Source organism: Thunnus thynnus, chromosome 20 (assembly GCF_963924715.1).
Source record: "Thunnus thynnus chromosome 20, fThuThy2.1, whole genome shotgun sequence".
NCBI classification, from domain to species: Eukaryota; Metazoa; Chordata; class Actinopteri; order Scombriformes; family Scombridae; genus Thunnus; species Thunnus thynnus.
Genome location: NC_089536.1, coordinates 18,683,042 through 18,710,256, shown reverse-complemented (window position 1 = coordinate 18,710,256; position 27,215 = coordinate 18,683,042). Strand labels below are relative to the sequence as shown.

Sequence of the window (27,215 nt, the reverse complement as noted above, 5' to 3'; positions counted from 1 at the left end):
ATACTCATGAACCACATATACATTGATAAATTACATCTGCTCAGGCATTAATGTATGCTAAATGGACCTACATATATATATAAAAGCACTGTCTGAATGTGATGCAGCGTTTGTATATGTTGAACATGTACAGAGATCTGTCTGTATTATCTGTGAATAATCATCAAATAGTGTTTCTGTCGTGTGAAACACATCAGTGCTGTTGTTTCTCAAGTGTTGTGCATGGTCATGGTCAAAATAACACCCCTTGTCAATAAATAATTGTGTTTATTGATAATAACTCATCATTCACTCATTCTTTTCCAATCTTTTTCAGTACAATGTCCTGCCCTCAAGACACGCAGGAACACACACAAAAAAAAGGAAAATAACACACACTTTAAACATCATCTGTGCCGTCTAGCTATAGGCATACAACCTGTTTCAGAATAAACAGACAAGTAAACTGTGTTCTCAGCTTGGTCGTGGATTGTCATCATGAGCAAATGAGCAAACACGTTTCTCTTGCTTCGGCATTTCAATATTTAGGCTTGCTGCTTGTCTTTCTTTTCATCCTGAATGTGACAGTTATGACTCGAGGCTACTCTCAGCAGTTTTCTTAACAAAAAAAAACACAAGAAGATCACAAGATAACACAAAAGAGAACAAGTCCCCCCCCCCACCCCACCCCCCGCTCGCCCAGTCAAAACCAAGATGACAAATAGGGAAATGGTGAAAGATTAGCCCTTTCTTTCTCTTTACTCTTCTCCATGGTCCATCTGGTTTTTTCTGTCTTATCTGCAGTCTTTGTGTCTGCTAAGGGAATGATCCACCAGTAATTCCTTACTTTGCATGAAGAGTGTGTTCACAGCCCTTGAGCTGCGTCATGCTATGTTCAAGCATCAGTGGCTGCCAGTGTCATAAGGTCAACTGGTTTTATCGTCGTAGGTCTGTGATCTGAAAGAGCACCTTGCTCCTACAGAAAACACCACTTCTAACCAGATTTCAAAGCAGTGTGCCTGCAGGAACTGGACATCATTTGAGATTTGGCCCTAAAAAGTCCACCCGCATCTTTCTCTGCCTTGGAGACCAGCCTCCTGGTGGCTCTCCTGTTCTCCAACCACCCTACAGCCACTGTTAGCTGGCCTGGCTCAAGCTGTGCATGTGGGTGAGGTACTGGGTCAGACCCTCCTCTCCCTCCTCCTCCAGGTGCTGTTGGTAGCACTGGAGCAGCTTGGCGGCACTGGCCTCTGATGGGACCCCACCAGCAGGGAGGCAGGCCCCAGACATGTCCAGGATGATGGTGGTCAAGGCTTTGATGTAGTTCTTTGCCAGGGTCAGTGTCTCGATCTTGGACAGCTTTTTGTCAGTCTTGACATGCGGGATGGCCTCACGAAGTGCCTGGAAGGCGTTGTTGAGTTTGTGCATGCGCTGGCGTTCCCGCTCGTTGCTCTCTAGCCGGCGGACGCTGCGTTCCTTGGTGCTGGAGCCGTACTGCCTGCGTCGCCGGCCTCCACCAGCTCCTCCTTGTCGCTTGCCGCCCCTGCTCCTCAGCGACCCTCTCCAAGAGTCCTCAGAGCCTTCCTGCTCACTGGAACCGGGTTCTGGTTCGGTGTCTGGTTCTAGTTCTGGCTCCGGGTCAGACCAGGTCCTCCTGGATGGTTTCACAGCCTTCCCTTTGGACTTCATCCTGCTGCCTCCTTCACCCACGCTCTCTGACAGATCTCACAGCTTCAACAGGCCTAGAGGAAAAGAGTCACAAGATGGTTTGATGTGTCTTAACATTTCTTGATGCCTCTCAGATACACTGAACTTTTAACATGAATTCAACTGAAGTACTTTTATACAGTTTTTTTCTCTGTCAGCCAATAATCCCCAATTACTGAATAAACCCCTTTCCAATTCAAACAGCTATGCATCCTGTTGTATCTAATCAGCCTCTTGCAGTGTGAAAACTCCATGATGTTGGTCTGTTAATCTACGCCTCTCTTATCCCCATGGTCCTGAGATAATGCCCATTTCAAGGTTACACTCACAAAACCCCAGAGAGCAGCCAGCCCTCAGCAGCAGCAGCAGCAGGATAATTCACCTCAAATGCTCTTTAATTTCATTTTAACCAGCAGACAGTGCTTGAAATACTCCAGGTAATTTATTAGTGAATTAATTAACTGAAGTCAGTGATTATTACATGTTCAAATATACTGGAGCTTTAGCTGTGATGGAAATTTATTTAAACCATATTATCAAATATTCTACTATGAAAACCTGTAAGATAGAACTGTTTTACATAGATTAGTGCACACAATGAAGAGGAAAGAAACGTCAGTGTATTTCTCCACCAGAGTTCCCTCCCCTCTTTATTCTCCTAAGTTTAATCACCCCAACGGTAGTGTTGTAACTGATAGATCAACAGGCAAAAGTCTACTTCATTCACCACAGCAAATGATACATACACATTAACCATGAAAGTGGATTTAACGGCAATAAAAAGGGGACTGAAAAGTCTTACCTTGAAAGTTAAACTAACTCTCCTCCTCCTGAATGTTTACAGAGAAATTGTCACCATGCAGCCGCTCGTTAAAAGCACCACAATATAAAGTAAAGAGCACACAGAGCGGCGGAGCGTCGCCGTGCAGCGGACACACGCAGATAACCGTCACATGTGAGCCACCTGTAGCTAAAGGATGTACACGTCGCGCTGCTCAGCCAATCAGAGAGCCAGCCTACTCCTTCCAGCGCGCCGTTCAACCAATCAGAGTGCCAGCCCACTCTCTCCGGCTTCAGCCCTGCTCTGCCCAAACATCCCAACAGCCTGTTAATGTCACTGCAATACAAATATTACAGCCTAATTATTTTGGAGCTTCTGAGTCATACCTCACACTGCCCTTTAACCTTGTTTCTCCTGTTTTGTTCTATTTTAGCTTATTTTTATTTTCTATTTAACGTTTTTTTTTTAAAACAAAACAAAAAAAAAAAAACTGTATGTCAATGTGTCCTATTTTACAATGTATTGTGTTTCTTTTCCATTTTGTCTTGATGCCTTTTGTGTTTTATGTAAACCACTTTGAATTGCCTTGTTGTTGAAATGTGCCAATTACAGCACTGCGCTTACAGGGTTTGTGCAAAATTGGATATACAATAGAAAAGAAGATGAGAAAATAAATGTGGTTTAACTACAACTAACTATAATGTGTTTTATACCAGCTAATCAGAAATGGGTTCAAGGCACAGCCATCAGGTTTACATATTAGGTTTTTATTTAAATATCTCTTCAACTGTTGGATGGACTTAAAGTTGGTACGGACATTCATCGTCACCAGAGGTTGTTTTGTTCAAAATTTCTGTTTATCCAATACTTCAGTTTATGACTTGGCTCAGCTGTACTTTGTGTTTAACCCTACAGTATCTTAATATGCAAATGGTTAAATCAGATTAGCCATTTTCCCCCCACACGTGAGACACTATTGAATACTTCAGTTTTGCTTGCTGTTTGGGAAGCTTTTAAAGATGTAAGACGTGTTTTCAATTTGTAAAACTTTATAGAAAAATATAGTTGTACTGTTACTGTTACATTAACATTTAGCTCAAAGTACCACTTGCTAGCATGGTAGCTCTATGAAAGTAGCTGCAGGTGGAGCTAATTTTGAGACACTTAAAGCTGGAGTGCGGAATTTTTGCATATAAATGAACGTCTGTTAGATTCAAGCCAAATGAGTTCACGCAATGTTGATTAAGCCTATCACCGCCAGGTAAATCTGTCTGTATATCGCAGTGTACTGGAGTTTTTAAATCAGATGTCTGTGGTGACTTTCCTGCACTGGCGCACCAGTAGTAATGTGTTTTACGTCAACGAGCAATGATTGGTTTGTGACTGTGGCAGGCTGTCTTCAGTGTGCCCCAACCGCATCACGTCGCCAGGGCGGGGACCAGCTCACGTAAAAAGCGTCCGGGGTTTGCCGCAATGACGTCAACATTGTTTGTGTAATTACTCTCACTGTCCAAAGGGGGAGACAAAAGTTCCGGTGGAGCAAATATTCAGTTGATTTACTTAGTTTAGGAAAAAGTAGGAGTACTACACTATAAAAAATACTCCATTACAAGTAAAAGTCCTGAATTAAAAAAAAAACAGTGTAAAAGTAAGAGTTGGCAACAGAATGCCAAGTATAAAAAGTAATTATGCATCGTATATATATACATATATAAATCATGATAATGATGTTAATGCATCATTATCATTGATGCATTAACATGTAAGCAGTACTTTAATGATGTAGTTGTGGTTAATTTTAGCTGCTTTATATATGTTTGTAGTTTAAGCTATAACAATGCATCATATTTTATAAACTGTTCATATGTTTGGTATGTAAAATTTTAATAAATGTAGTTGAGTAACAGGTACAGTATTTACCCCTGAAATGTAGTGGAGTAGAAGTATAAAGTAGCATGAAATGGAAATACAGGTGAAGTACAAGTACCTCAAAACTGTACTTAAGTAGGCCTACATTATTTGAGTAAATGTACTGAGTGACTTTCCACCACTGATGCCACTATATTTAACATTATTTTATGTGATTTGCAACTCTTTAAAATAAAATAAGGAAATAAAATGTTATTGCTGATTTTGTTTGTTTGTTTGTTTGTTTTGTTCTTTTAAAATACATTATTTGTCAAAGATTATCCTATTGGTTGCAGATGACACAACTAGTCACTATCCAATATTCAATAATAAAATAGCAAAAGCAATATTGGTCAATACTGGAGTTTTTGAACAAATGTTTGTAAATGTTTGACCATTTGTTGCTTAATTTAGTGTATCTCTGTACTACACAATAGTAGTATGTCTTTACTAAACACTAGAAGTAAAGTGAGTTAGTTAAAAGAATATGTAAAGGACATTGAACACTGCATTTTAGTTTGTCATCCAAGCAGTTAATATAGTTTGTGGCTTATCATCCTCTACTGCTTCATTTGAATACAGTCCTCAAGGCTGCCCCTGAATGTACAGAATCATATCTCATTTAAACTGTCACATTATTTACTTTCTACCGGACAAATCCTGCAGTGAAAGACTGGGATCCAGTAGGTTTCTGAATGCCCTGAAACTACAGTAAAACTAAACAAAGATACTAAATAAACAAGACAGAACATAAATAACATAATTAACCTTATTTGAATAATCACCATCACACCCCCTCCTCACATGGACGTGTGATCTTGCAGTAATCCCACTGTCTGTTTGACCTGGGGGCCGCTGGGAACCATTGTTGCATGTATTACCCCCAAACCCCAACCCTCACCCACGTGTATCCATGTTGAACACACCTCCTTTTAAGCTTATAGCAACATTCAAACACATTTTACTGTTTTACTGTACCGTAAGTTAACAGTAAATTTAACAGCAAATTTGGGAAAATACTTTGGCACAAACACAAACTTTATGGTTCAGTTATTACTGATTTAATTTCACTATATGGCTTTTAGCAGCACTGACCACATAACAACAACAGTAATGTACAGGTGTGACGCTCCCAGCTCTTAGTAGAAAACACTTTTAGCTGCACTGCCAGTGGTTTTGGTGTCCTTGAACAGCTTACACGTGTGTCTGTGTCTGTGTGTGTGTTTGTGTATGTGTGTGTTTGTGTGTGTGTGTGTGTGTCTGGTCCTGCCAGGTTTCCTTTCCTCCTCAGGTACACTGTATCTAATCAACCAAACCTCGCTGATGCTGGCTCTGTGGAAACATTATCTATTACTTTTAGTTTGTTCAGTTTCTGCCTCCATTGGCCCTAAGGCTTACACTGTTTATTTAGCCACAGCCGCTGATAAATTCAGAGCTGAATACACTTCAGTAATGAGGCAAGCAAACAGGGCCTCCACAAGCATGCTCTGTTTGAGCAAAACAAACTGTATAAACAACATATACTTTTTGTATCTTGAAACCACAATGAACCTGGAATGTGTTACATCATTTTTAAGATAAAATGGGATTTCAGACACAAATAATTTATTATACCAATGTAAATGTATGTCATTTCACAGCTCAGGTCCAAGGACACAACCTTGCATTAACAGCAGCTTCCAAAACGGTTTGCAGCTGGAAAGGTACCAGTGCTCTTATGCAACTGACTGTTTAATCACATCGCAGTCAGTGATCATGTCATACCAACAACTGTGAAATCTGAATGCACTGTCGCACAGCCCTGCAAGGCTGTGATGTCATGAACGGCAGGTGCTTTGAATCCATTTGGAGCAGAGAGGAAAACAGCCATTAAAATCATCCCTGACTCATCATAAAAGAGGAGGGAGGTGGGGAGATGAGTTAGAGGTGAAGAGGATGAGATCTGGACGATTAGTCAGTTTTTCCATTAGGCCAAGGCTGGCTGTCTGAAAGGAAAACAAGTGTGGATGTCACACTAGGCCATGGTCACAGCGAAATGGCCTTTGGCTGAAGGCAGACGATGTGATAGAAAGGCTCCATTTGACCGCCATTGAGTCATGAAAAGAAGCAACTACAGCTCAATATGTGTGTATGTGTGTGCCACTAACCCTTTATCTCACAGCTCAAGGTCAGACTCAGTGACATGGGTGAGGTACAGGCAGGTTTGGGACAGAAAGAAAGGCTCTGGCTCAGACATAGACGTCCAGCTCTGCGTTGGCAGGGAAAGGGTGTAGTGCTGAGATACTGAGCGTCTGACACACTGAAACTGGCAGTTCTTCTCCAAAGCAGAGAAATCGTCCTCCCACTCCAAGCCTGCAGGCAAAACCAAACGAACACACAATGAGTGACAATGAACTGCGAATAGCCTGCAGCGTCTGATTTAGCTGGACTTACAAACATAAACTTTGCTAACCCTTGTAGTGTCCTGCCCTGGTCTTGTTACATTGTCAGTGGCCTCAGTTTGAAGTAGTTCATGTCAAAAGTAAGATGGCTTTTCCACATTGACAATAAATGGAAACATGAATATAAAAATATAATTAGACAAGTTGAACCAGTAGGTAAAATAAATATTTCCAACCAATTATACCATCAGTTTTCAAAACTGGTTCCCTTTTAAACAACTCTTAATGCTTTGAATAATCCCTACTGACATGTTGTTCCAACATCTTGTTTCACCCAGAAGTACATCAAATTCTGAAGGAAAGACCTTCATTTTAGTACAATATACTGACACAAGCATTAAACATTTAAGTTATACAGTCTGATCCTTTGCGTAAGTAAAAATACGCTGTAAAAGTACTCATACTCAAATACATTACAAATAAAAGTCAAGCGCTGAAAATGTCACTTACAGTAAGTAAAAGTGTTATAAGTAAAACATCTTTAAAGTATCAAAAGTGAAAGTACAGTCAATGCAGAAAAATGATCACTTTGAGTATTATATCATTAGATTATTATTAGTGATGCATTAATGTTTAAGCAGTATTTTACTTTTATTTTAGGTGTTTTATATACTGTTGTGTACTTTAATCAATAATGATCCACGATATTTTATAAGCTCTTCATATGTTTTGTTTGTGAAATTTTAATTTATAATGCCAAATAAATGTAGTGGAGTAAAAAGTGCAACATTTCCCTCTGAATTTTAGTGTAGAAATATGAGGAGGTATGAGATAGTATTTAGTATTTAAAGGTGCAGTGTGTAGGATTTAGTAGCGTCTAGAGGTGAGGTTGCAGATTGCAACAAACTGAATACCCCTCCCCTGTCAAGTGTGTAGGGGAACCTACGGTGGCCATGAAACTCACAGAAAACATGAAAGGCCCTCTCTAGAGCCAGTGTTTGGTTTGTCCATTCTGGGCTACTGTAGAAACATGGCGGTGCAACATGGCAGCCTCCTTACAAGGGGACCTGCTCCCTATGTAGATATAATGGGTTCATTCTAAGGTAACGAAAACACATTGATTCTTATTTTCATGGGATTATATACTAATTAAAACATACTTATGAATATTATATTGCATTTCTGCCAAGTTCATTCCACTAGATGACACTAAATCCCATTGGACCTTTAAGTGCATTATTTGAGTTACATTTCACTACTGCAAAATGGTTGGCAGTAATTTTAAGTAGACAGAATTTATATCTAAGGATGTAAAACATGCAAAACCACTATTGTGGTACTTCAATATATTACCACTGTCCTCTAATGTGACATCCGGCAGGTTGCCTGGCAGAGATGTGCAGGTCTCTGAGTGCAGCTCCAGGGTGGGACTCTCCTGAGAATAAAAGTTAGAATTAAAGTTCTTGGCCTTAGTGGATTAGTAAAATGACAGAAAAATATTAATTAAATATTACACCAAAAAAACGTACAGCCTACCAAGGCTACAGTATACATGTACAACAGAGGAACAGTACCTGATCAAACAGGTAGACCACAACATCCTCCACGAAGGACACAGTCTTCTTCTTTTTTATATTCCTCTTCATCCCTGATGATTTCCCTGGATGATTGTAGTTTTGACAGGATTTCAAAAGACTTTTAAGTTTGCATGTATTTAAATTGTCTCTGACAACCATTTCACTCTGATATTCCTTTGAGCTGTCGGTGTTGGGACTGTCGAGCCAGTGGGAAGTAAAGTCTTTTAAATCACTTGACACGATGCTGTTATCACTATTGCAAAAAGTATTCCCTATGGATTTCCAACAATCCTGAGCGTAGCAAAAGTCACTAAAAAATTGTGGTGGTATGTCCTCATTATAGAAAATGATGAACTTATTATGCTGATTCATAGTAATAGTATCCTGGTGGGTTGTCATGTTTAAATCCTTTGTGATCACACTGAAAATGTCCCGCATATTTAATATAAATCTTGTCCAAAGGGCCTCCTCTGGGCATTTTGAGGCAAAAGAAGATGTAAATGTTGAGGGACAGATAGGCACCCTTGGAAGACAACAGTGTCGAGGAGAGAAGAGAGAGAGAAAGAAGGGTGAAGACCGTGATACCAAGCTTGATCTGGAGTCTTTGTTCCTCCATAACTGAGGGGCTGCACTTCCTCTTTGAGCAAGGATACAGAAGCAGGTGATCGGCTGCAGCTCCTCATCGGCCTGCATCATCTCACCCGAGGATATCCACAACTGGAGCTCTTCGTCCCTGTAGGAATGATTCACATGACTCATTGAGACTCCATGGCATTTATTTGGTTCAAACTGGTTATCTTTTTCTATTTTGAACCTATTTTGAATGATTTCAGGACAATGAGCAACACTTCTGTGGTCCAAAAGGATAAATCCATTTTCACAACATGGGTCTTATTTTCATAGCTTTACAGTCGACCATTGTTCCCCTCAGTAATAATAGAAATGTAGTAGCCAAGTTGATTGCTACGATCTGGGAATATTGTGGAAAAAACTTTGATAAGGCAGTGAACATGAGCAGCAAACAAACTGTCAGGTTAGTCAAACTTATTTGGAAGCAAAAGAGAAGTGGCCAAATTGCTTAATATAAACATCTTTCACACTTTAATGACCTCCTGGTTCAGCTTTGACCAGCTTCCTGTAGTTGTGTTCTCACACAGTTTTCCTGCTCAATGAACAACCATCATTTTGGGTGTGCTAACTTTAAGTTTTACCCCCAAAAAGTGGTTTATATAATCTAGTTAAAATGTATATTCACAACCTGTCTGACTGTCTGACCACTTGTGTTTCTTGCCCCATCAGACTACACTGTAGTTGAGTACAATTTTATCACACCTGATAGAAATGAAGTTAAAAATGTGAAAAATAACCAAGTCGTATTAAACCAGAATTATCCTTTAAAGGGGTGATCTATAGTTACTATAATTATGAACTTAAATTTGTGTTAACTGATTTTTTGGCCACTTGGCAGCTGCGGAAACAAGTTATGAACACAACATGTACTATCATGACCTTTTAAGTTGATATTTTGAACTTGTTAGCAAATATTTGCTTATTTACACATCCAGCAGTTACAGAGCAACATTATGGTTCATTGAGAGTCGTGTTTCTCTACACCTGGGGAATGTAAGTCCAATATTCACACTCCCTTAGCTCTGAAAACAGCTGCCTGCTGCGGCCGAAATCGTGGCTTTTGGACCAAACAGTTCTGGGGACTCCTTGAGAGGAACTACCCACTGGGGAACTCCCCTGAGAACTACATACCTTCAAGGACTTTTTTTCTGTTTGCATTCGCACCGCCAATAGGAACGTTGTTGGTATAGCAACGTCACTTCTGTGCCAGATACAACAACAAGATGGAGGACACCGTGATCAAAGCTGTGTGTTTGTTGTGTGTTGTGGGTTTCATGATAATAAAGGAGATGTGCAAATTCAGACTACGTGGTTTTACACAATTTTTAGAAATGGCGGTTGCCGGTGCTGCATTGGCTCATGTGTTCGTCCAATCATTGTACATTTACGTCACTCAAGGTTCCTCTTGTGCTGGGAGAGTATCTACCCTGAGGTAGGAGCTAATAAAGTTCGCTTGTGCTCTAAGAACTACGATCATTTCCAGTTTCTGCAGTGCAGACACAATAAAATGGGGACAGTACCTCCAACAGTTCTTAGAACTATGAACAAGTTCCTCCAGTCCGAAAGCGCCTTATGAGAGCGGTGAGAGTGAACCAAAACAGTAAAGTCGTGGGCCAGACAGCTAAACAATGAGCTGAAACTTGCTATGAAGCAATGTAAAGGAGAGGGGAGCTGTAGAGCCGGGTGTAAGTTCATCACTACAAGCAATGCCTCTGACATTAAACATTGTCATTTGATACATCGTTATTATGAAAAGTATTGAGTATAGGAAAACTTTTGAAAAAATCCAGCACACATAAAATATAATTTTACTGTTTGGTCAGTCAAACTGAGTCCAGCAGCCTGACCTACATTAGTTGTAGCAGGCTAATGTTTCGCTCAGCTAGCCCAGCTAGCTTAATCGGTGTAGGAAATTGTGTAAGTGACATTAGGAGTGTGAATCTGCCAATATAACAGTGGCATAAGCTAGTTTTAAATGGCACTTACTTGCAGAAGTTGTAACTGTCATAGAACACAAGCTGCAGGCTGTTTGTAAGTGGCATATATAAATTGAACCACACTGGTAATCAGCACTGTCAGTGACATACTACACAGAATGAGATTTTCAGTATTCAAGCACTTGTAAGTATTATGTCGAACACTTACTGCAGTTTACAGTACACATTTACAGTGACTGTAAAATGTACCAAACAGCACTTGGTTGTGAATTGTGTAAACTGGCTGATGCAGGGATTGAGCCTGAGATGATCTCTGTAACATAGAGTGACCCTTTCAACACAAGCATAAAGCATAAAGTTGGGGCATTTTAACCTCATACGATACTGTATGTAGGCTTTGGTTAAGGACGATCTTGTTACACACAAATATTCTCATGAGCCTTATTCCATTTCAAAGTCATTTTTATCCTGCTCGTCATTTAAGAGGTCAGCTGCAGAGCCCAGACAACTCCTCACTGTCTGTTAACAACAGGATGTCCTAAAACTGATTTGTCAGCCTTTGCCCATTGGATGAAACAGTGCGCACACACAAACATGCATTATTTGGCCACTCACTCCTGAGCCTGAATAAATATCGGGTCCTATCCATCCGTGGAGACAAAGACGCAATAGGAAACTTTCACCGCTCTTCAGTAGCCAAGCAACCGCTGGATGAGTGACTCAGGAAAGGAAGAGAGGAGCTGACTCACAGCAGCTGTGACGTAAAGGATGTAAAAGGACACACACACACCTACTGTATGCTCTCTCTCTCTCACACACACACACACACACACACAAAAACACACACACACGTATGCAGTAGGCCGTGAAGCCCATAATCTGCCCTGTTTCGGGTAAATTAACACCTCATTGTGTAACAGGTGGAGGACAGATTAAAAAGACTTTTTCAAACAGCCAACACACAAACAGACAGACACCCTTAACACCCCCACAGAGAGGGACAAACATCCACACTCTACATATAGACAGACCATCAGATAGATAATAGAATCAAAATAATACCTTTTCTTGCATTTCCTTTTAGTAAGCCAATTCAAACCATCCAATGAAACCACCAGTGTGGCTCCACCTCTGAAGTATTTTAACTCTGCAAAAACACAGAGAGGAACATGGTTATCAACTGATATATGTTGCCTCAAAAATCTTGCTGCATCATTACGCTGCAAAATGTGTTGCAACATGCTTAATCTCTCTGCGTCTACAATGCATGACACCAGCACATTTCTTTTCCTACCTTGCATTCTGCGAGCCCCGCTCATTCCTCTGGCTTTTACTGCACGACAGAGAGCTCATCGAGGGCACCGAAACAGACTAGCTGAACATATGGACGGAGAGAGGAGATAGAGAGATGCATAGAAAAAAAAGAGGAGGAGAGGGAAGTTGGGGGGATCAGGCAGGACAGAGACTGAATGAATGATGGGGAAAGTTAAATATGGGGGCTAAATCAGAGAGGATGAAAGAAGAGTGATGGAGAGGAAGAGATGAGAGGACAGAGAAAGGACGAAGAGCTCACATGTACAGTACACTTCCTGGAGGCTGCTGGCCTCTGCAGCAGTATAGCGCAAGCTGGGGATCAATAACTTATGTGCTCTAATGTAACACAGCTGCCTGGCTGGTAGATGTAACAGCAGTCTGGATGACACTCTGACATAAGCAACAGTTACTGTACATTATGCTTAATAATATTAATATAGTGTTCTTTATACTAATAGCAGTGTGGTTAGTGCTGTAAAATTGGCATCTATTACATTAATGATGATTTTGGCATGCATATACTTTATGTCAGCACAGTCCCTTTGATTTGATTAGGACACATCAGATGAAACATTTATTACAAAATGGGATCTTCACCTTTAGAAAAAAGCTAAACATTATAATTCAGCAGGTAGCTCAGCAGTCCATGGTTGACCAAATTATGACTGGAGATAAAACATACTGTAAATAATATGATGCTTAAGATAAGACTATAAAATTGAACCCATAATAATAATAATAAAGGGTTTATGAGTTGTTACTAATGACTATTAATGAAGAATAAACATTTTTAAATGCATAATAAACTGTTTTTTAAAAAACCTTTTGTTGCCAATTTGTGAATTCACATTTAATTGGAGGAAGTTTTTTGGTGTATGTATGCAGAAATGTGAAATTGTTCCATAATACCATTGAATCCTCCAAACTCCTTTACCTACTGCACAACAGTGCAAACTGTAAACTTCAGTACTTCCCCGGTTTGTCAAGGCTCATTCTTTCTCTTGAAGTGTCTAGAAACCCCTCAGAGACATATAACTAGTTGTATCTGACGCTTGGTGGTCTTGTGACAGTATTTCAAATTTCAGAGAGTGTAAGAAAGTTTGGAAACTATATGCAGCGGGTTTGAGGAGTCACCTCCTCAAACATTACCTGAACGTACTGCTTGACAGTCTCTGGTTTTTAACACACAAATAATATGGCAGAGATCAGGGGTTCTCAAAGTGAAACCCAAGATCCACTAAGGGTCCTTATAAGGACGTTGTCCAGGGTCTTCAGAAAAAAAAGTAGTTCTACTGTTTATTTTGCTCAAAGTTATACAAAAATGTCTGATCAGTAGATTCATTCTGCCTGGTGTAAAAACTAGAGGTAGATGTTACATATCATCCAATCATTGTATTTCACCTTTGATATGATCATACAGTTTGGTTACTGTCTCAGTGCGACAGTTCAGTGCAAGACCATAATCTTTTGATCATTAAACATCTGACCTGATCTTTTTGAATCTTTTGATGTAATTTTTTTTTCATTTGCAATACTCATATGTGAATACTTATATATGAACTCATATGTATTTTTAATGTAATTTTTTATCAATCTTTTTATTTTTATGTAATTTCTAAGTTATTTTCATTTTCAATGTATTTTTATTTTTAATGTCATATATTTTTATTTATTTTATTATAGTTAAATGTTGGTGTACAAAACAGAACATGTGCAATTCTTTTGCATTAAAGAAATCAGATTTAACATACAATCGCGTACAGGTAAAGCAAAGCCTGTGTTTTGTGGGTTATAAGAGTATGTGCTGCAGTTGTGTGTTAAATGTTTGGGAGGCCTCATATGTGATTTTGGTGCATGGTTGTGAACATTAGCTCCCTCTAGTGGTTATGAGCAGAGTAGCAGGCAGCCTCAGAAGCAGGAGAGAACTGCAGCAAGGCTCCTTTTACAAATGTATAAATTAAGTATAAGATGATAATAATTAAACACTTATACATATGGTACATGCATACTATTTTTGCTGCAACTGGTGCAGCTATTACAACTTATGCTAATAGTAATACAAATATTACTGCTGTCACTGGTGCACTACAATTATAGATGATAGGCCTACTACTATTATTCTCACTGCTGGTGCTACATTTGCTATGTTGTACTATTGTACTGTTACATTATTCATCATCATTCAGCACTCATATTTATTAGTTAGTTCTCCGCTGATATAGTCCTCCCCCTGGCAACAAAATCACTGATGCTGGAGTTCTGCTTTACACACCCAGACAGCATCAGGATATTGTTCCCAGGAGGCAACAATGTCACCATTCAGTCCATCTCTGGTTCCAAAGAGAGGAGAAATGAAAGAGAAGAGAAGGTCACTGAAGCAAAAGAGGTGGGAAAAGAGAAATAGAGATGGACAGATGGTGTTTCCAGCATTTCTTCTACAGTCGTCCTCCCAGGCATCTTTTCACCCAGCAATCTGCACTACACCCACGGGCCCATATCAGGTCAACCAGGGCATCCTGACTGCTACAGTGTTTCAGTAGTCAACTCTTTTTTCACTGGACGTAGCAGTATATGTGAGGATGTGATACAGTTGCTGAGCCGAAAGCTTCCTCACTGGCGCAAAATGTGAGCTTGATCCATCCTATTTCACATTCTATTTTCACTTATGATTGATGCGTCCCGTCTGAGTTGCTCATAATCTGATATCTCAACAACTTCTGTATCCAAATGTCTGGTGAATGAGTAATACATCTTCGCTTTCAGTCTTGACTGACGCTGAGGAAGCTTAGGAGGCCTAACGGATGCATTTTATGACTTGCTGTAGTTTATTTAAGGAGGATAAGGCAGTGAGCCTATCATTTCTCCACTGATCCACTCTGCTATGTTAACCAGAGTTGTGCTGAAAGCCATTAAGTCAGTAGATTTGGTTTCCAAGCAGCCAGTGATCCAGCTAGCCAGCTCTCTGGTCACATCTTCTGATGTCTCATGTCATCAAAGAATGTGTTTCTTGCGGTAAAGGGGGTGAGAACATGCACAAGGTGGTGACACCTAAGCTTGAACTTTTTAATTAATTGGCTCGTGCCAGCTATAGTTTACTGCTATGATTGAGTTGTAATGTGCACGGCGCATGCCAGAAGATCTGTGGAACTATCCTTTTACACCGCTGCCGCAGAATCATCATATCCAGCCGGCAGTGACACCAAGCAATCCGTGAGAGGAGGGTAATTGGAGATCATTGGGCTTATTCTGAGCATGCAAAATAGACCTAGTGCTCCATGCACCATGGGTAATATGGGAAAATGAAACATGCAGTCAGGACGCCGGCGGTGCTGTCTGCAGCCTTTATTTGGACACAGAAGGGTCTCACAGCTGCAGAGGAGAGGAGCAGGGAAGGAGTGAAATGTGACACTAAAATAACAACATACAGGGTGGTAAATACATCAACGTTGTGTACATATTTGTTCAAGGTGTGTGGTTTAAAAAAAACCAGTAATAACATAGTAATGTTGTCTGTCATTAGCATGCAAAGGAAGCTGGGGGACTTTTTTTTTTATCTGCATTTGGTTGTGAATGATTGATTTGTTGCAGATCAGCACTAGCTGAGCTTTGCCATAAACTTCTCCCTTTGTCAGGAGAAAAGACTTTTCTCTTAGCTGTAGATTATGGGGTCTTAAAAGTGTTTGCTGACAGAGTGTCTTTAATATGATGACATAAGTGTGTAATCCATCTCAGAGTATTTATGAGCCTCTGTTGACAGCAGTACACCTGCTCTACCCCAGTCCAGACCTGGGAGCACTGCCCGCCTGAACTAGCACCACTGCTGCCAAGGGCACGTCCATACTGGCGGAGGTGTGAGTGTGTGTGAGTGTAAAAGAGGGGGACCGTGTGTTTGTATGAAAAGGCGGAGAGAGAAAGAGATAGGAGGATAGACATAAGCAGAAGTTTGTATGAGGAGGGCAGGTCTTTGAAGGTGGGAGGATTTGGTTGGGCGGGGGTAAATCTATCTTTACTCATTTCCTGGTGCTATAAGAACATAGATTACTGAGGGTCATTTTTTACTCAGTAATTCACCATATAGAATCCATTTTAATGACAGAGGGAGAAATAAATATCTTGTTTACGCAAAGTGTGTCTGAACAAGACCCTGCACTCAGTGGTATCAGTGTGAAACAAAACACTCTCAAAAGCTTCCTACAGTATATTTGTATATTTGGGGGAGCTTTATGATCAGGATTAGATGCAAAATGTGTTCACTTTAGGTGTGTTTCTACAGTTTAAGACATTTAAGATAAAGCTCTTAGCTCGTGGATTACCTGTGACATTTTGACTGACAATACTTACATTTTTTAATTTTTCTTTGTACAAGGAAAAGGACGAACCAAACACCCTGATATGTGAGGTTCAGGCACTTCAAATAATATATATTAAAGGATAGGTCCATTTTTTTTGTGAAAAATTGTCACTGTGTTTCCCCATTGAGTGGCAGTGGAAGGATGGTAATTTAATGTACAATGTACATGTATGTTAAAATCTTATAGGAGAGAATCCATGTATTTACTCGTAAGCCATATCTGTATTCAGTATATACACTGTAAATTGAGTTTACAGTTGTGTTTAACAAAACATGACAGCCTTTAAAATTTCAAAATAGATGTCTGTACTGTGTGCACAAATAGGGAAAAGTCTAAATATTGGTAGATTTGTAGGACAGATTTGTTAGTTTTATATTTTCTGCACATACAGATCAGAAAAAAGGAGCTAAAATCATCCACACAACATAACAAAAAGCAGTGTTACCAGTCATCTGCTTGGTTCAAACCTTTTACTGTAACATGCCATTGCAATGTCCACTAGAGGGCAGTAGAGTGCAGCAGTTTGCCTCAGTGGTGGTGCTTTGAGGATTTCACACACAAGCACAAACATGCACAGATGCAAACTTTAATATTTGTTAGGAAAAATGAAAGAATAGCCTTGTTAATGAAAAAGCATCTCTATTCCCTGTCCCTTTGCATTTTTTTCTTGGGTGTATTTTTCTCTGATGACACCTGTACCACTTGTGTTACTGAACATGCAGCAACAAGCGAGAGAGGCAACAGCCTTGAACACTATTATCACCATTATATCAGTCTGGTACTAAAACCAGTGATGAAAGGCCTGTGCCTGTCTGTCATTTTATGCGGGCCCATTTCTGTTTTTGCACTTGTGCCATTTAAAAAGTTGAGCAACGACTGCGACTGTGTATGTAAAGGCTTACCTCATCCCGCCCTGTAATCAAACCACAGCTTAGGGAGCAGCTAAGCAGGGCGAAATTATATATCAGCGATAACATAAAGATAACACACAGCTGCCACACACACAAGTGATAGGGAATTGATGTCAGGAGTGCTGGCAGGCCCAAAGACAGCGGGGAAAGTGTTGAAAAGCTTGACCATGACCTCTGACCTGTACGAACACACTCACATAGGCACATACATGCTAGGACACACAAAGGCTTAGACAGCTGTGGGACTCCTCGACTGCTTTAAAGTGTTTATGGAGGAGGTGAGTTTGAGCACTCGTTGACAGAGCTCTCATTTACACACAACCCTGATCAGATAAGAGAAGATCTGTTTCAGCGGCTAATCTTAAATGTGCTGAGGTTTACAGAGGTCTGTGGCATTGGAAATATACATAAATATCTTTATTTGGGGATTTAGGCACTGCCCAGGGGTATATCACACTACCCCACACTATAGGGAAAGGAAACAGGACACTATGCTTTCATGTCAAACCCTTACTTTTATATAGGCACCTGTCTTCTATAAGAAAGAGATTGGTGGGAAAGGTATTAGCTCGTTAGTATATCAGCATCTACCATTTTGACTTCCATATCCTGTACATCCACCTTACATTGCAGCTTCCACCCTCCTCTCCTCAGAGTCACTCAGGGGAGTCCCTGACCCCCCCGACACCCCACACCCCTAACCCAGCACAGATCCTATCACTTGCATCCTAAGCTCGCTGGCATTCATCAGGCCCTGATCCAGTTGCAAAAGCAGCAACCACATTTAAGTCAAAAATGTAATGAGTCAGGATTGCCCCTTAGTTACGGCTCAAACAGATACGAAACAGAGACAGATTATACCAAGGCTGGAACAATGATGCAATGGAGCAATGACGAGACTTTTTCTAGGAAAAGTTTGAGGAAATTTTTATGTTTCTTGGCGTGAGTTAGATGAGAAGATTAATTTAACTTAGCATTAAGACTGGAAACAGGGGGAAACAGCTAGCATGGCTCTGACCAAGAGTAAAAAATCAGCTCCTCTAAAACTTATTAATTTAACATGTTGTATCTTGTTTGTTTAATCCATACATAAGACCAAATGTAAAAACAAAATTTTTGCCTTTCTACGGGTGATCATGTACAGTACCTGGCCTATGATGACTTTTTCTTGTCAGGAAAAGTTTGACATTTAGGGAAATGTGCTTATTCTGTTTCTTGCCAGGAGTTAGATGAGAAGATTAATATGGCTGTACGCTAAAAATGAAGCTATCGCCAGCAGCATGCTAACTTAGCTTAGCATAACGACTGGGAACAGGGACAATCAGCCAGCCTGGCTCTGTCCAAGGGTAAAAAATCTGCATTCTTTAAAGCTCACTAATTTACATGTTCTCTTTTGTTTGTTTAATCTCTACAAAAAATGTAAAAACAACATTTTGCCATCCTACAGGTGATTATGTACTGGAATATTTCTTGGCATGTTATCAGTAATTTCCTGGATTCTCCATTTGTTGCCCGGCAACTGGTCCCAGCCAAGAAATAGTTGCCACATAACCCACTGTAAAACTCTTTTGTGTATAGCTTAAGCAAACATATACAGCGATACAGCATTAAGGTAAGGGAAATGTGTGCCAAAACAGAGGAGTGAGGTAAAACTATTTGGGAGGCCATCAACTGGAGGGTGTTGATGGTGGGTGGAGCTTAAAGCGTGTGTCAGAGGGGGTATCTTGGCTGAATTTGAGAGCGTCACTTGCCCACACCACAGCCGGTTAGATAGAAATAGACGAGGCAGTAACTGAGCCCAGGAAAAAGCAGGAACGACCACTTTCCTCGGGGATGCATGCATGGATAAACAGGGTGCCTCTCTTCTCTGTCTGTCTGAGAAGCCTATCATTTCAGACATTACAGAGGCATTTAAATTTTTACTTTAGCATGCTGCAGGATACTAAATCTAAACTGATGACACTGTCTTTCATCTGAATTAAAATGGCTTCCAACAACTTCTACTGAAGGCGTGACAGCTGCTGCACACTCACATAGAGTCACAATCTGAAATCCGTCACATGCTGTTCTAAACATCTTTTATATTTATTCTGTCCTTTCAAGTCCAAGTTAGAGGATATGGCTACTTATTTTCCATATATTTCTTATTGTCAACAAATCTCATGTGTAGTGCCAAACCAACAATGAATCGATCTACTTACAAGTATTGTGTGTGTGTCCAAAGTCTGATATATCTTATTCCTCGGTGCTGTAGACTTCTGTTGTTGTCCAAAATCTATTAAAAACATGTTAATGAGCCACACCGCTGCACTGGGTAACATGTTCTTTCACCATGAAGATTGCAGTCATGGTAGTTTGTTTTGCTCCAAAGACTAATAACAGCAATCACGTTTTCAGTCCCTGGAGAGTAGTTCCTTGTAAGGCAGCCACTGTGCATGCATGGGAATGTGATTCTGTTTACAGACCTTTGTTACCTTGTTGTGCTATATATCACAACCTCTTGACTTTGTAATGAAATTCTTAGAGAAATTTGTAATGTACAACAAGCTACTAAAGCTGGTATGGTAGCCATTGCCTTCCAGGTGAAGGAACATGTCACTCAGTGCAACGGTTTGGCTCGTTGATGTGTTTTTAATAGTTTTTGGACAACAATAGAGCTCTACAGCACAGAGGAATAATATTTACTAGGCTTTGGATACACACACAATTCTTGACAATAAGAAAAATATAGAAAATTGCCAGCTATATCCTTTAAACGCCATTATGAACATCTGGGAATGACAGGATAAGGGTTTTCCCATGTATGACCCATAAAAAAAGCAATCTCAGCAACATTTCCCATCCTGTGTTTATTCGTGTTCCTCCTGTTCCTCTTCTAAGCTGCGTATTCACAATAGCAACAATTATATTTACAGAGCTGGATTGCAGAGAAGCCATTCAAGGACACGTCGACATAGGGACAGAAGGAGCCGGGGATCAGACCCACTCAACCACTTGAGACAACACTCTTTAAATCAATTGTCAAGATGTTTTATTCCATGCAAAAGTCAGAAACAGAGGAAAATAACAAAAATAAGGAGAGATGTAAGAAAAAGGTCAGAAAGAAAGTTTATTGTGCTTATTAGAAGCTACAGCCATGGACGAATTATCACCATCCTACAGAGAACTTGCTTTTCTGTAAGGAAAGTTTAACTTTGTCTGCAGGACACAAGCAGCCTACAGAAAGTGAAGCTGTCATGCTGCTGTAGTCTTTGATCTGTCTAAATTATAAAGCTCAGCAACTTTTGATGGATGTTTATGACCAATATTAATTAATATTAATAGAGGCATATTACCCTGCAAGCCTGAGCTTACACAGTCAATCCACACCAAAGCAAATATGTGTGAATGCATCTACAATGTCTCGTCAAAGAGTCCTTGAACAGCGCACTGAACCTGTATTTCCTCACACAATCTAAATAAACTTCATATCTATATAACATGGATACACAGACTTGTGCAAACCAATTCAGCACAAAACAAAAATGTTGGTTCTTTAATTTGTGTAAAATGCAACCTACCATCTGCTCATGAAGTACTTACCTCCATGTCCTGTGCTGATTGTTTTGTTGCTCAGTATTTCCCAAAACAAATTGGAGAACAAAATAGGAAGGATTGTATTTCAGGCTAAAGTATAAAACTCCAGGTTCAAGTCTCAACATGACTTCTATATACACACAAAATGCATTTATTTCTCTCAACCTTAACTAACAGGCGGATTAAGCCACTCCCTGTCTGGTTTGCAAACATGGGAGAAGACTTTTCTAAGGTGCAAGAGAGAAAAAGATCAGAGTTTTTCTACTTACCAAAAAGATTTGTACTATAATCTTCCCCATTAATGCTGCTCAGACTCCCTTATAGCTGCTTATACCTATCACCGTCTATCGCAGCAATACTTCCCCAAATCACTACGTGCACAAGACCGTCACCCCATCACCATCCATCTCTTTCTGTGTCTGTCTTTTCCTCTCTGCCCCATCCCCCTCTTCCTCCTCTCATCCAGCGCTCCATCACACAGGAAGCCTGGTCTTCCTGAAAACAAGCATCGGAGCATGGAAAGGGACAAGGCCGAGGGGGGCAGGTACGTGAGGGGGAGCAGAGGATGTTTTTGTCGTTTCTCTACCCCTCTGGCCCCTCTGGCTGATGCAGGCCTCGCTGTGGTCCATCCTGAGGAAACCAGGCTCACGTCACTCTGGCCAGGCCTTGGGCCCACACGTGCTGCATGGTAGGGCCGGTGTGACGCAGTAACTGCTGCGCTCCAGCACTCCCTCACACATGGGAGCCATAAAGACATATGTGGACCAAAACAGCGGAAAACACAGCTTTGCGAATTATAATAGTATTAACAAGCAGGAAAAGTTGACTTTACATAGGGTGCATTTCAGTCACACAAAAGCGGTCATATGTCATTTGGGGAGATATTGTGAGAAATCTGTGTTTTGCCAGAACAAAAGTCTATAACTTTGCCAACTAACCTCACTCTGTTTCCTGTTCATAATGGTCACAGACTGCCAAGCCCCCTGCAAGTGTGAGAATTCCTCAGCAGGTGGTTTCCACAGACTCCCATTGACTGATTTATGGTATAAAAAAAATAATGTATGACACCAGTAGGTGCTGGCAGTTTTAATGTGAAACACTGAGATCATCAAAAATACAAAAAAGCTTCAAATATTACAAAGACACGGCAGAGCCTTGCATGGCAACATGGCCTCTCAATTGTAAAAAAAAAATCAAGATGTCCAATTTTGGTGGTTTTAGGTGTTTAATTTCAGCCAATGTTGAAACACATAAATTAAATTAATAATTAATTAATAAATTTAGCCCCTGTGTAGAATTTGAAAATGTGCAAATGTGGTGCAAAGTAGTGATGAATTTAATTCATTAAAAATGTCTCAGCTTAGCAGGATGTGGGTATCATAGAACAATAATAAAAAGGTTTGTGTTTGTTTAAACATTATTCGCTGATTAACATGCTAGAAAATTAGAGCCAGTTTTTGCACCAGCTAACAGTAAATTCAAACCTAGTCTAGTTGCAGCATAAATGTTTACTAAATTAAAAAGGGTTAAAACTAGTTCTTATGTAGATAGTAGTTATTATTTAATATGTTTACCTAGTGGTTGCCAAATGTTTCGTAGTTAACGGAGTCAACTGACAATATTTACGTTAGCTTGCTAATATACTGCATGACCCATTTAGAGTGAAGTGTAAAAGACGTAGCTAATATGTAATATGGTCACTTGCTAAAATACTATTTATAATTATGTAAACTGGGAAGATTTTTAATTGTTACACTAGATGATGTAATAATATCACCTACATTAGCTAAATTAGCTTTTGACTGGACAGCACGATGTTTCCTAACAACAGAATTACATGTTACTAAAGCGTTACTAGCTTAGAAGTTTAAATGGTGCAATCAGATTTAGTAAGTCAGCTAGCTAGTTGAAAGTAGCTAGTCGTCATTAAGAAATTAGGAGGGACTTTAAACTCAAACTTAGTGATTATTTTTTGAATAACTGGTGCAACTGCTAAATGTATATATTTATAGATTAAGATTAACTGTTCCCACAGTGTGTTTAGCATCCTTTAAATGAACACTCGCTTGTTTGAGAACAGAGCTCTTGATATGCTAAATGTAGCATTTAGGAACAAGGCGACTGTGAGTAGGGACAGCTCCATGGAGCACAGCCTGAAAGTGACAGAGGCCAAAATAACAGGATGTTTACAGCCTGCGGAAACAATGCCAGGGACGACCACGAGCAGGCAGCAACATGCAGCATGTGGCTGGAAACACAAGCGAAGAGGAAACACAGGCCAGTCAGGTTCCCTCCAGATGCACCAAATATAACCTCACTGACTGCTGTTTTGTTTACAGACAGGCGCTATCTAACTGGGATTTGTTTTGGTAGATTTAAATCCGCTATGACCTCTGACTCCTGGAGAAACCACTCTAGAAAAGCTGTGTGATGGCAAGATTTTCTTTCTTTCAGCCTCCCTTTCACACACAGACAAACACACACTGATGGCTGAAGTGGTCAGCTGCAGGTGACAGCGGACAGAAGGACACTGGTGGTTTCTGACACTGGAGGGTGAAGCCTTTTCACTTTGACCAGTTGTCTTTTTCTGCTCATCAGCGGTCACATATTGTACCAGGCTGCAACATCGACCACAACAGAGTCTCCATCATCATGGCTATCACTGACTTTCTAGCAGCGTCGGACATTACCTCAGCTATTAATGCTTGTAAAGGTGAGGAAATGAATGTCTTTGGGCTGTGTGTTGCCCTTATCCCAGATGTGAGGCCTTTGTTTCTGCATTTTACCGTAGCTGCATGATATTTTAAAGCACAGGTTGTCTAATATTTTCAATGTTGTTGTCCACTGCTGATAATCTAATCAAGCTTTTTCTGTCGTTTTATTTTCAGCAAAGGATTCATTTAGCCCAAAGATGTTTTTCAAAACAGTGGGTTTATCCAAGAAAACTCCAACAGAGATCGAGAGGGTCTTCAAAATTTTGGATCAGGACAAAAGCGGCTACATAGAACAGGATGAGTTACAGTTGAGTTTTATACACAGCCTGATATGAATGTCTATCTGTTCCAGTTAATCCATCAAGCTGTATTTCACCAACCTGTCAATAGTTTTCTTCAGAGAACAGAACAGCATGATACTGTCTGCACTACTTGAGCTGCAGCATTGTGTTTCAGTATGAAATGCAGCACGATTAATGTGTTTATCCCCATTGTTCCCTTTTTTTGTCGTTGTTGTTGTCATTTGTGTGTTTGATGTTGTTCTCTAACTTCCTCCCTGCTCTCCATCAGGCTGTTCCTGCAGAACTTCTCCAAAGGAGCGAGGCCTCTGACTGCAGCTGAGACCAGAGCTTTCCTGCTGGAGGGAGACTCAGATGGTGATGGGAAGATCGGTTGGGAAGGTAGGCAGGTCTGTTTGCCCTCTTGTACTGTCATGAGGTCATTTCCTACAAACTGAGAGGTGATTGAGACAAGGGCCTGTGTTTATTCAACTTTAACTACACTTAAGAATATTCTAAAATGCACATGTACGAGTAAAAATGTTCTTTGCTGGATGTGAAGGATAATACACATTTATCAAGCTGCTTACTTACAGTGTAGTGTGGAAGTAACCTTTACAGTCAATCAGATATGTGCCATACTGTTCTTTTTTTATTATTTACAAATCCTTAAATATTACACAGTGATATGTTGTTCTGCATAAACATATATAATTTAAGTTTTGAAAAAAGTTAATTTTATTTGTGTGAAATCTTTTATATCTCCGGTAGAAATTAAAATGTGAAATTAATATTATTATTACGATATATAAAAATACAAATATGGATGGAATAATTGGAAATTTGCTGAAACATTGTCAATGAAGTGCACACAATGACTGTATGTATTGTTATTGCAAACAACATTAACACACTAGACTACTAATACACTAGACAGGCACTAGAGCTGCAACAATTAGTTGATTAATCAATAAGCCGATCAACAGAAATTAATTAATCAGAAATTATTTTGATAATCGATTAATTGTTTCAGTTATTTTAATAGAAAAAAAAAAAAGTTTGATGCTTCCAGCTTCTCAGATGTGATGATTTGTTGTGTTTCATTGTCATATATGACAGTAAATAATATCTTAACAATTTAGGCTCTTGGACAAAACAAGTAAATTGAAGACATTACTGTGGCCTCTGAGAAATTGTGAATCTTTAAACAATTAATTGATTAAAAATGATCAGTAGAATCAATAAGGAAAATAATTCTTAGCTGCAGTCTTAGTTTGCACCCCTTATGAGTGCAATAAAAGAAGAAAAGTGAGTGGTGTAACATCAATCATTATAATCACTCCACAACATGTCTCAGTAGGTGTGAGCTCTCTTAAATTTAAGAACGTTGTTTAAGTTGTTAAGTTGTAAGATAGTTCTTAGTTCTTTTGATCAGAATCCAGTAAAATAGTAAGAATTGGGATAAATCCCTGAGATAGATTTATCCCTTAAATGTGAATTGTTGGCCATGTAGTGTCCTTCACTTTGTTGCCAGGCAACTAAAGTGCAGCTACAACAATCGCCTCGATCAAAATGTCACTGCCAGAGTTACACACTTCAGAATTATAGGTCATGTTTGTAGTTGTTGTAGTTGGATGACATAACAAGATTAATGTACCAAAAGAAAGAATTAGGAGGACTAGAATCTAAAAATATCTCAAATGATATTGTTTTTTCTTTTTTTCAGAGTTTTCTGCGATGGTCAAGTCTTCATAAGGCCGGCATGACCCCCAGATGATTTGTTGTATGATGACCTTGTTTTATAATGTTGATTAGCTACAGTAAATAATTTAACTTAAGATTTTATGTGTTTAATGTAGTAAATTATGTTGTAGTTCAATGAAAAATAAAATGTTATATTTAATTAAAATAAACATTTCCTGTCTGTTGTGTGTCTTTCTCCGCCAGACAAGTCTATAAATAAATATACTTTTCACCATGAAATATGAAGGTGTGATTTGTCCTGTTTACATACAGCGCGAGCCGTGTCAACATGAACTCTCTCATGTGCGTCATGTTATGATGTTATATCGAGCACTGGGAGAGGTCCAGCCTATCCAGCAGCTGGGAGGCTTTGGTTTCTCCGCTAAACGACATGAGTAACTTTCCGCTGTGCAAATGAAGTGTTTGGCATTCTGGCAACCTCCTCAATTTGATACCTTAGACAAGAGTAATTTGGCACGAATTCTATGTTTACGCTCAGACAACATGTACACAACATTTAACACATTTTCTTTTTAATGCTTTAATAGATGCAAATATGTTAGTTGGAAGATTGTTTTTATATTTACTACCATAAAAACACATAGATTCAGACTTGGGGCATCATCATGGCCATTAAAGCCATATTTAAGATGATTTGGGTGCCATAAAGATCAGATTTCTTTGCCTGGCTGGGTCTCCGATCTGTGCATTACATTAAGAACATATTGTATTTTATAGTTAAGGGAAGTATGGTTTTACTTTTTTGTCCAGACAAAGTGTTTTCCATTTTTAAAGAATATTGCCTACAGAATATTAAACTCATGGATGAAAACTGTGAAAAAGAAGTTACACATGTCACCAACATCATCAACAATAAGTTTCTATGAATCTGAACTTTTCTTAAATTAAAATTTAAATTATTTTGTGACTTCCTTGTCTCAAAAGAATAGCACAACCCCAAACATCATCGACCACAAATGTTTTTTACATCCATTTTGAATATCACACAGGACTTTAATTGTAAATAAGAACATGTCTGTATTTTGACAGTGTACACAAAAGGTAAAAATGCCACCATAAAGACACAATAAATTCATTTTTTTTTTTGGATTAGACAGAAAATGTTTTTACATTTTGCATTTGCATTTTCTCCTGTCAGGACAGGATTCATCGGATCAGTGGTCCAAATTTATGGCACCCCAGTCCCAAGCCTGGAGTTGTTTATTGGTGTGAATTGCAGATGATGTGGGGGGGGGCGGCACAGGCAGGATTTAGCCTAGCCTGGTACAGACTGCAGGATCAGAGGCAGGACTCTGGTTCTGTGAAAACAGTTATGGGAGGACTGAGTGTGTCTGGCAGAGGTTCAGCGGCGCTGCCCCGAGGACTGCTTGCAGTGACCCAGCAGATTAGCTGTGGGACAGGATAGA

General features: G+C 39.6%; 2 protein-coding genes across 7 annotated transcripts; one reads left to right on the top strand and one right to left on the bottom strand.

The window, feature by feature from the left end:
• Positions 1–247: 247 nt before the first annotated feature.
• Positions 248–21,458, bottom strand: bhlha15 (basic helix-loop-helix family, member a15). 5 transcript variants are annotated; one of them, XM_067575462.1, is made up of 6 exons: positions 12,195–13,092; positions 11,963–12,047; positions 8,331–9,066; positions 8,110–8,191; positions 6,523–6,727; positions 2,951–6,360 (listed from the first exon to the last, which is right to left on the bottom strand). In XM_067575462.1, the coding sequence occupies exons 1-5, from the start codon at positions 12,217–12,219 to the stop codon at positions 6,531–6,533; spliced, it is 1,125 nt and encodes a 374-aa protein (XP_067431563.1). In that variant the 5' UTR covers positions 12,220–13,092; the 3' UTR covers positions 2,951–6,360; positions 6,523–6,530. The 5 variants fall into 5 exon arrangements, with proteins under 5 accessions (XP_067431567.1, XP_067431565.1, XP_067431563.1 ...); XM_067575466.1 differs by lacking the exon at positions 2,951–6,360 and adding an exon at positions 248–1,721 and having other exon boundaries at positions 11,963–13,047; XM_067575463.1 differs by lacking the exons at positions 11,963–12,047; positions 12,195–13,092 and adding an exon at positions 21,323–21,458.
• Positions 21,459–21,649: 191 nt separating this feature from the next.
• Positions 21,650–26,012, top strand: LOC137171507 (parvalbumin, thymic-like). 2 transcript variants are annotated; one of them, XM_067575467.1, is made up of 5 exons: positions 21,650–21,741; positions 23,652–23,766; positions 23,942–24,074; positions 24,338–24,455; positions 25,772–26,012. In XM_067575467.1, the coding sequence occupies exons 1-5, from the start codon at positions 21,739–21,741 to the stop codon at positions 25,820–25,822; spliced, it is 420 nt and encodes a 139-aa protein (XP_067431568.1). In that variant the 5' UTR covers positions 21,650–21,738; the 3' UTR covers positions 25,823–26,012. The 2 variants fall into 2 exon arrangements, with proteins under 2 accessions (XP_067431568.1, XP_067431569.1); XM_067575468.1 differs by having other exon boundaries at positions 24,338–24,447; positions 25,772–26,008.
• Positions 26,013–27,215: the final 1,203 nt, after the last annotated feature.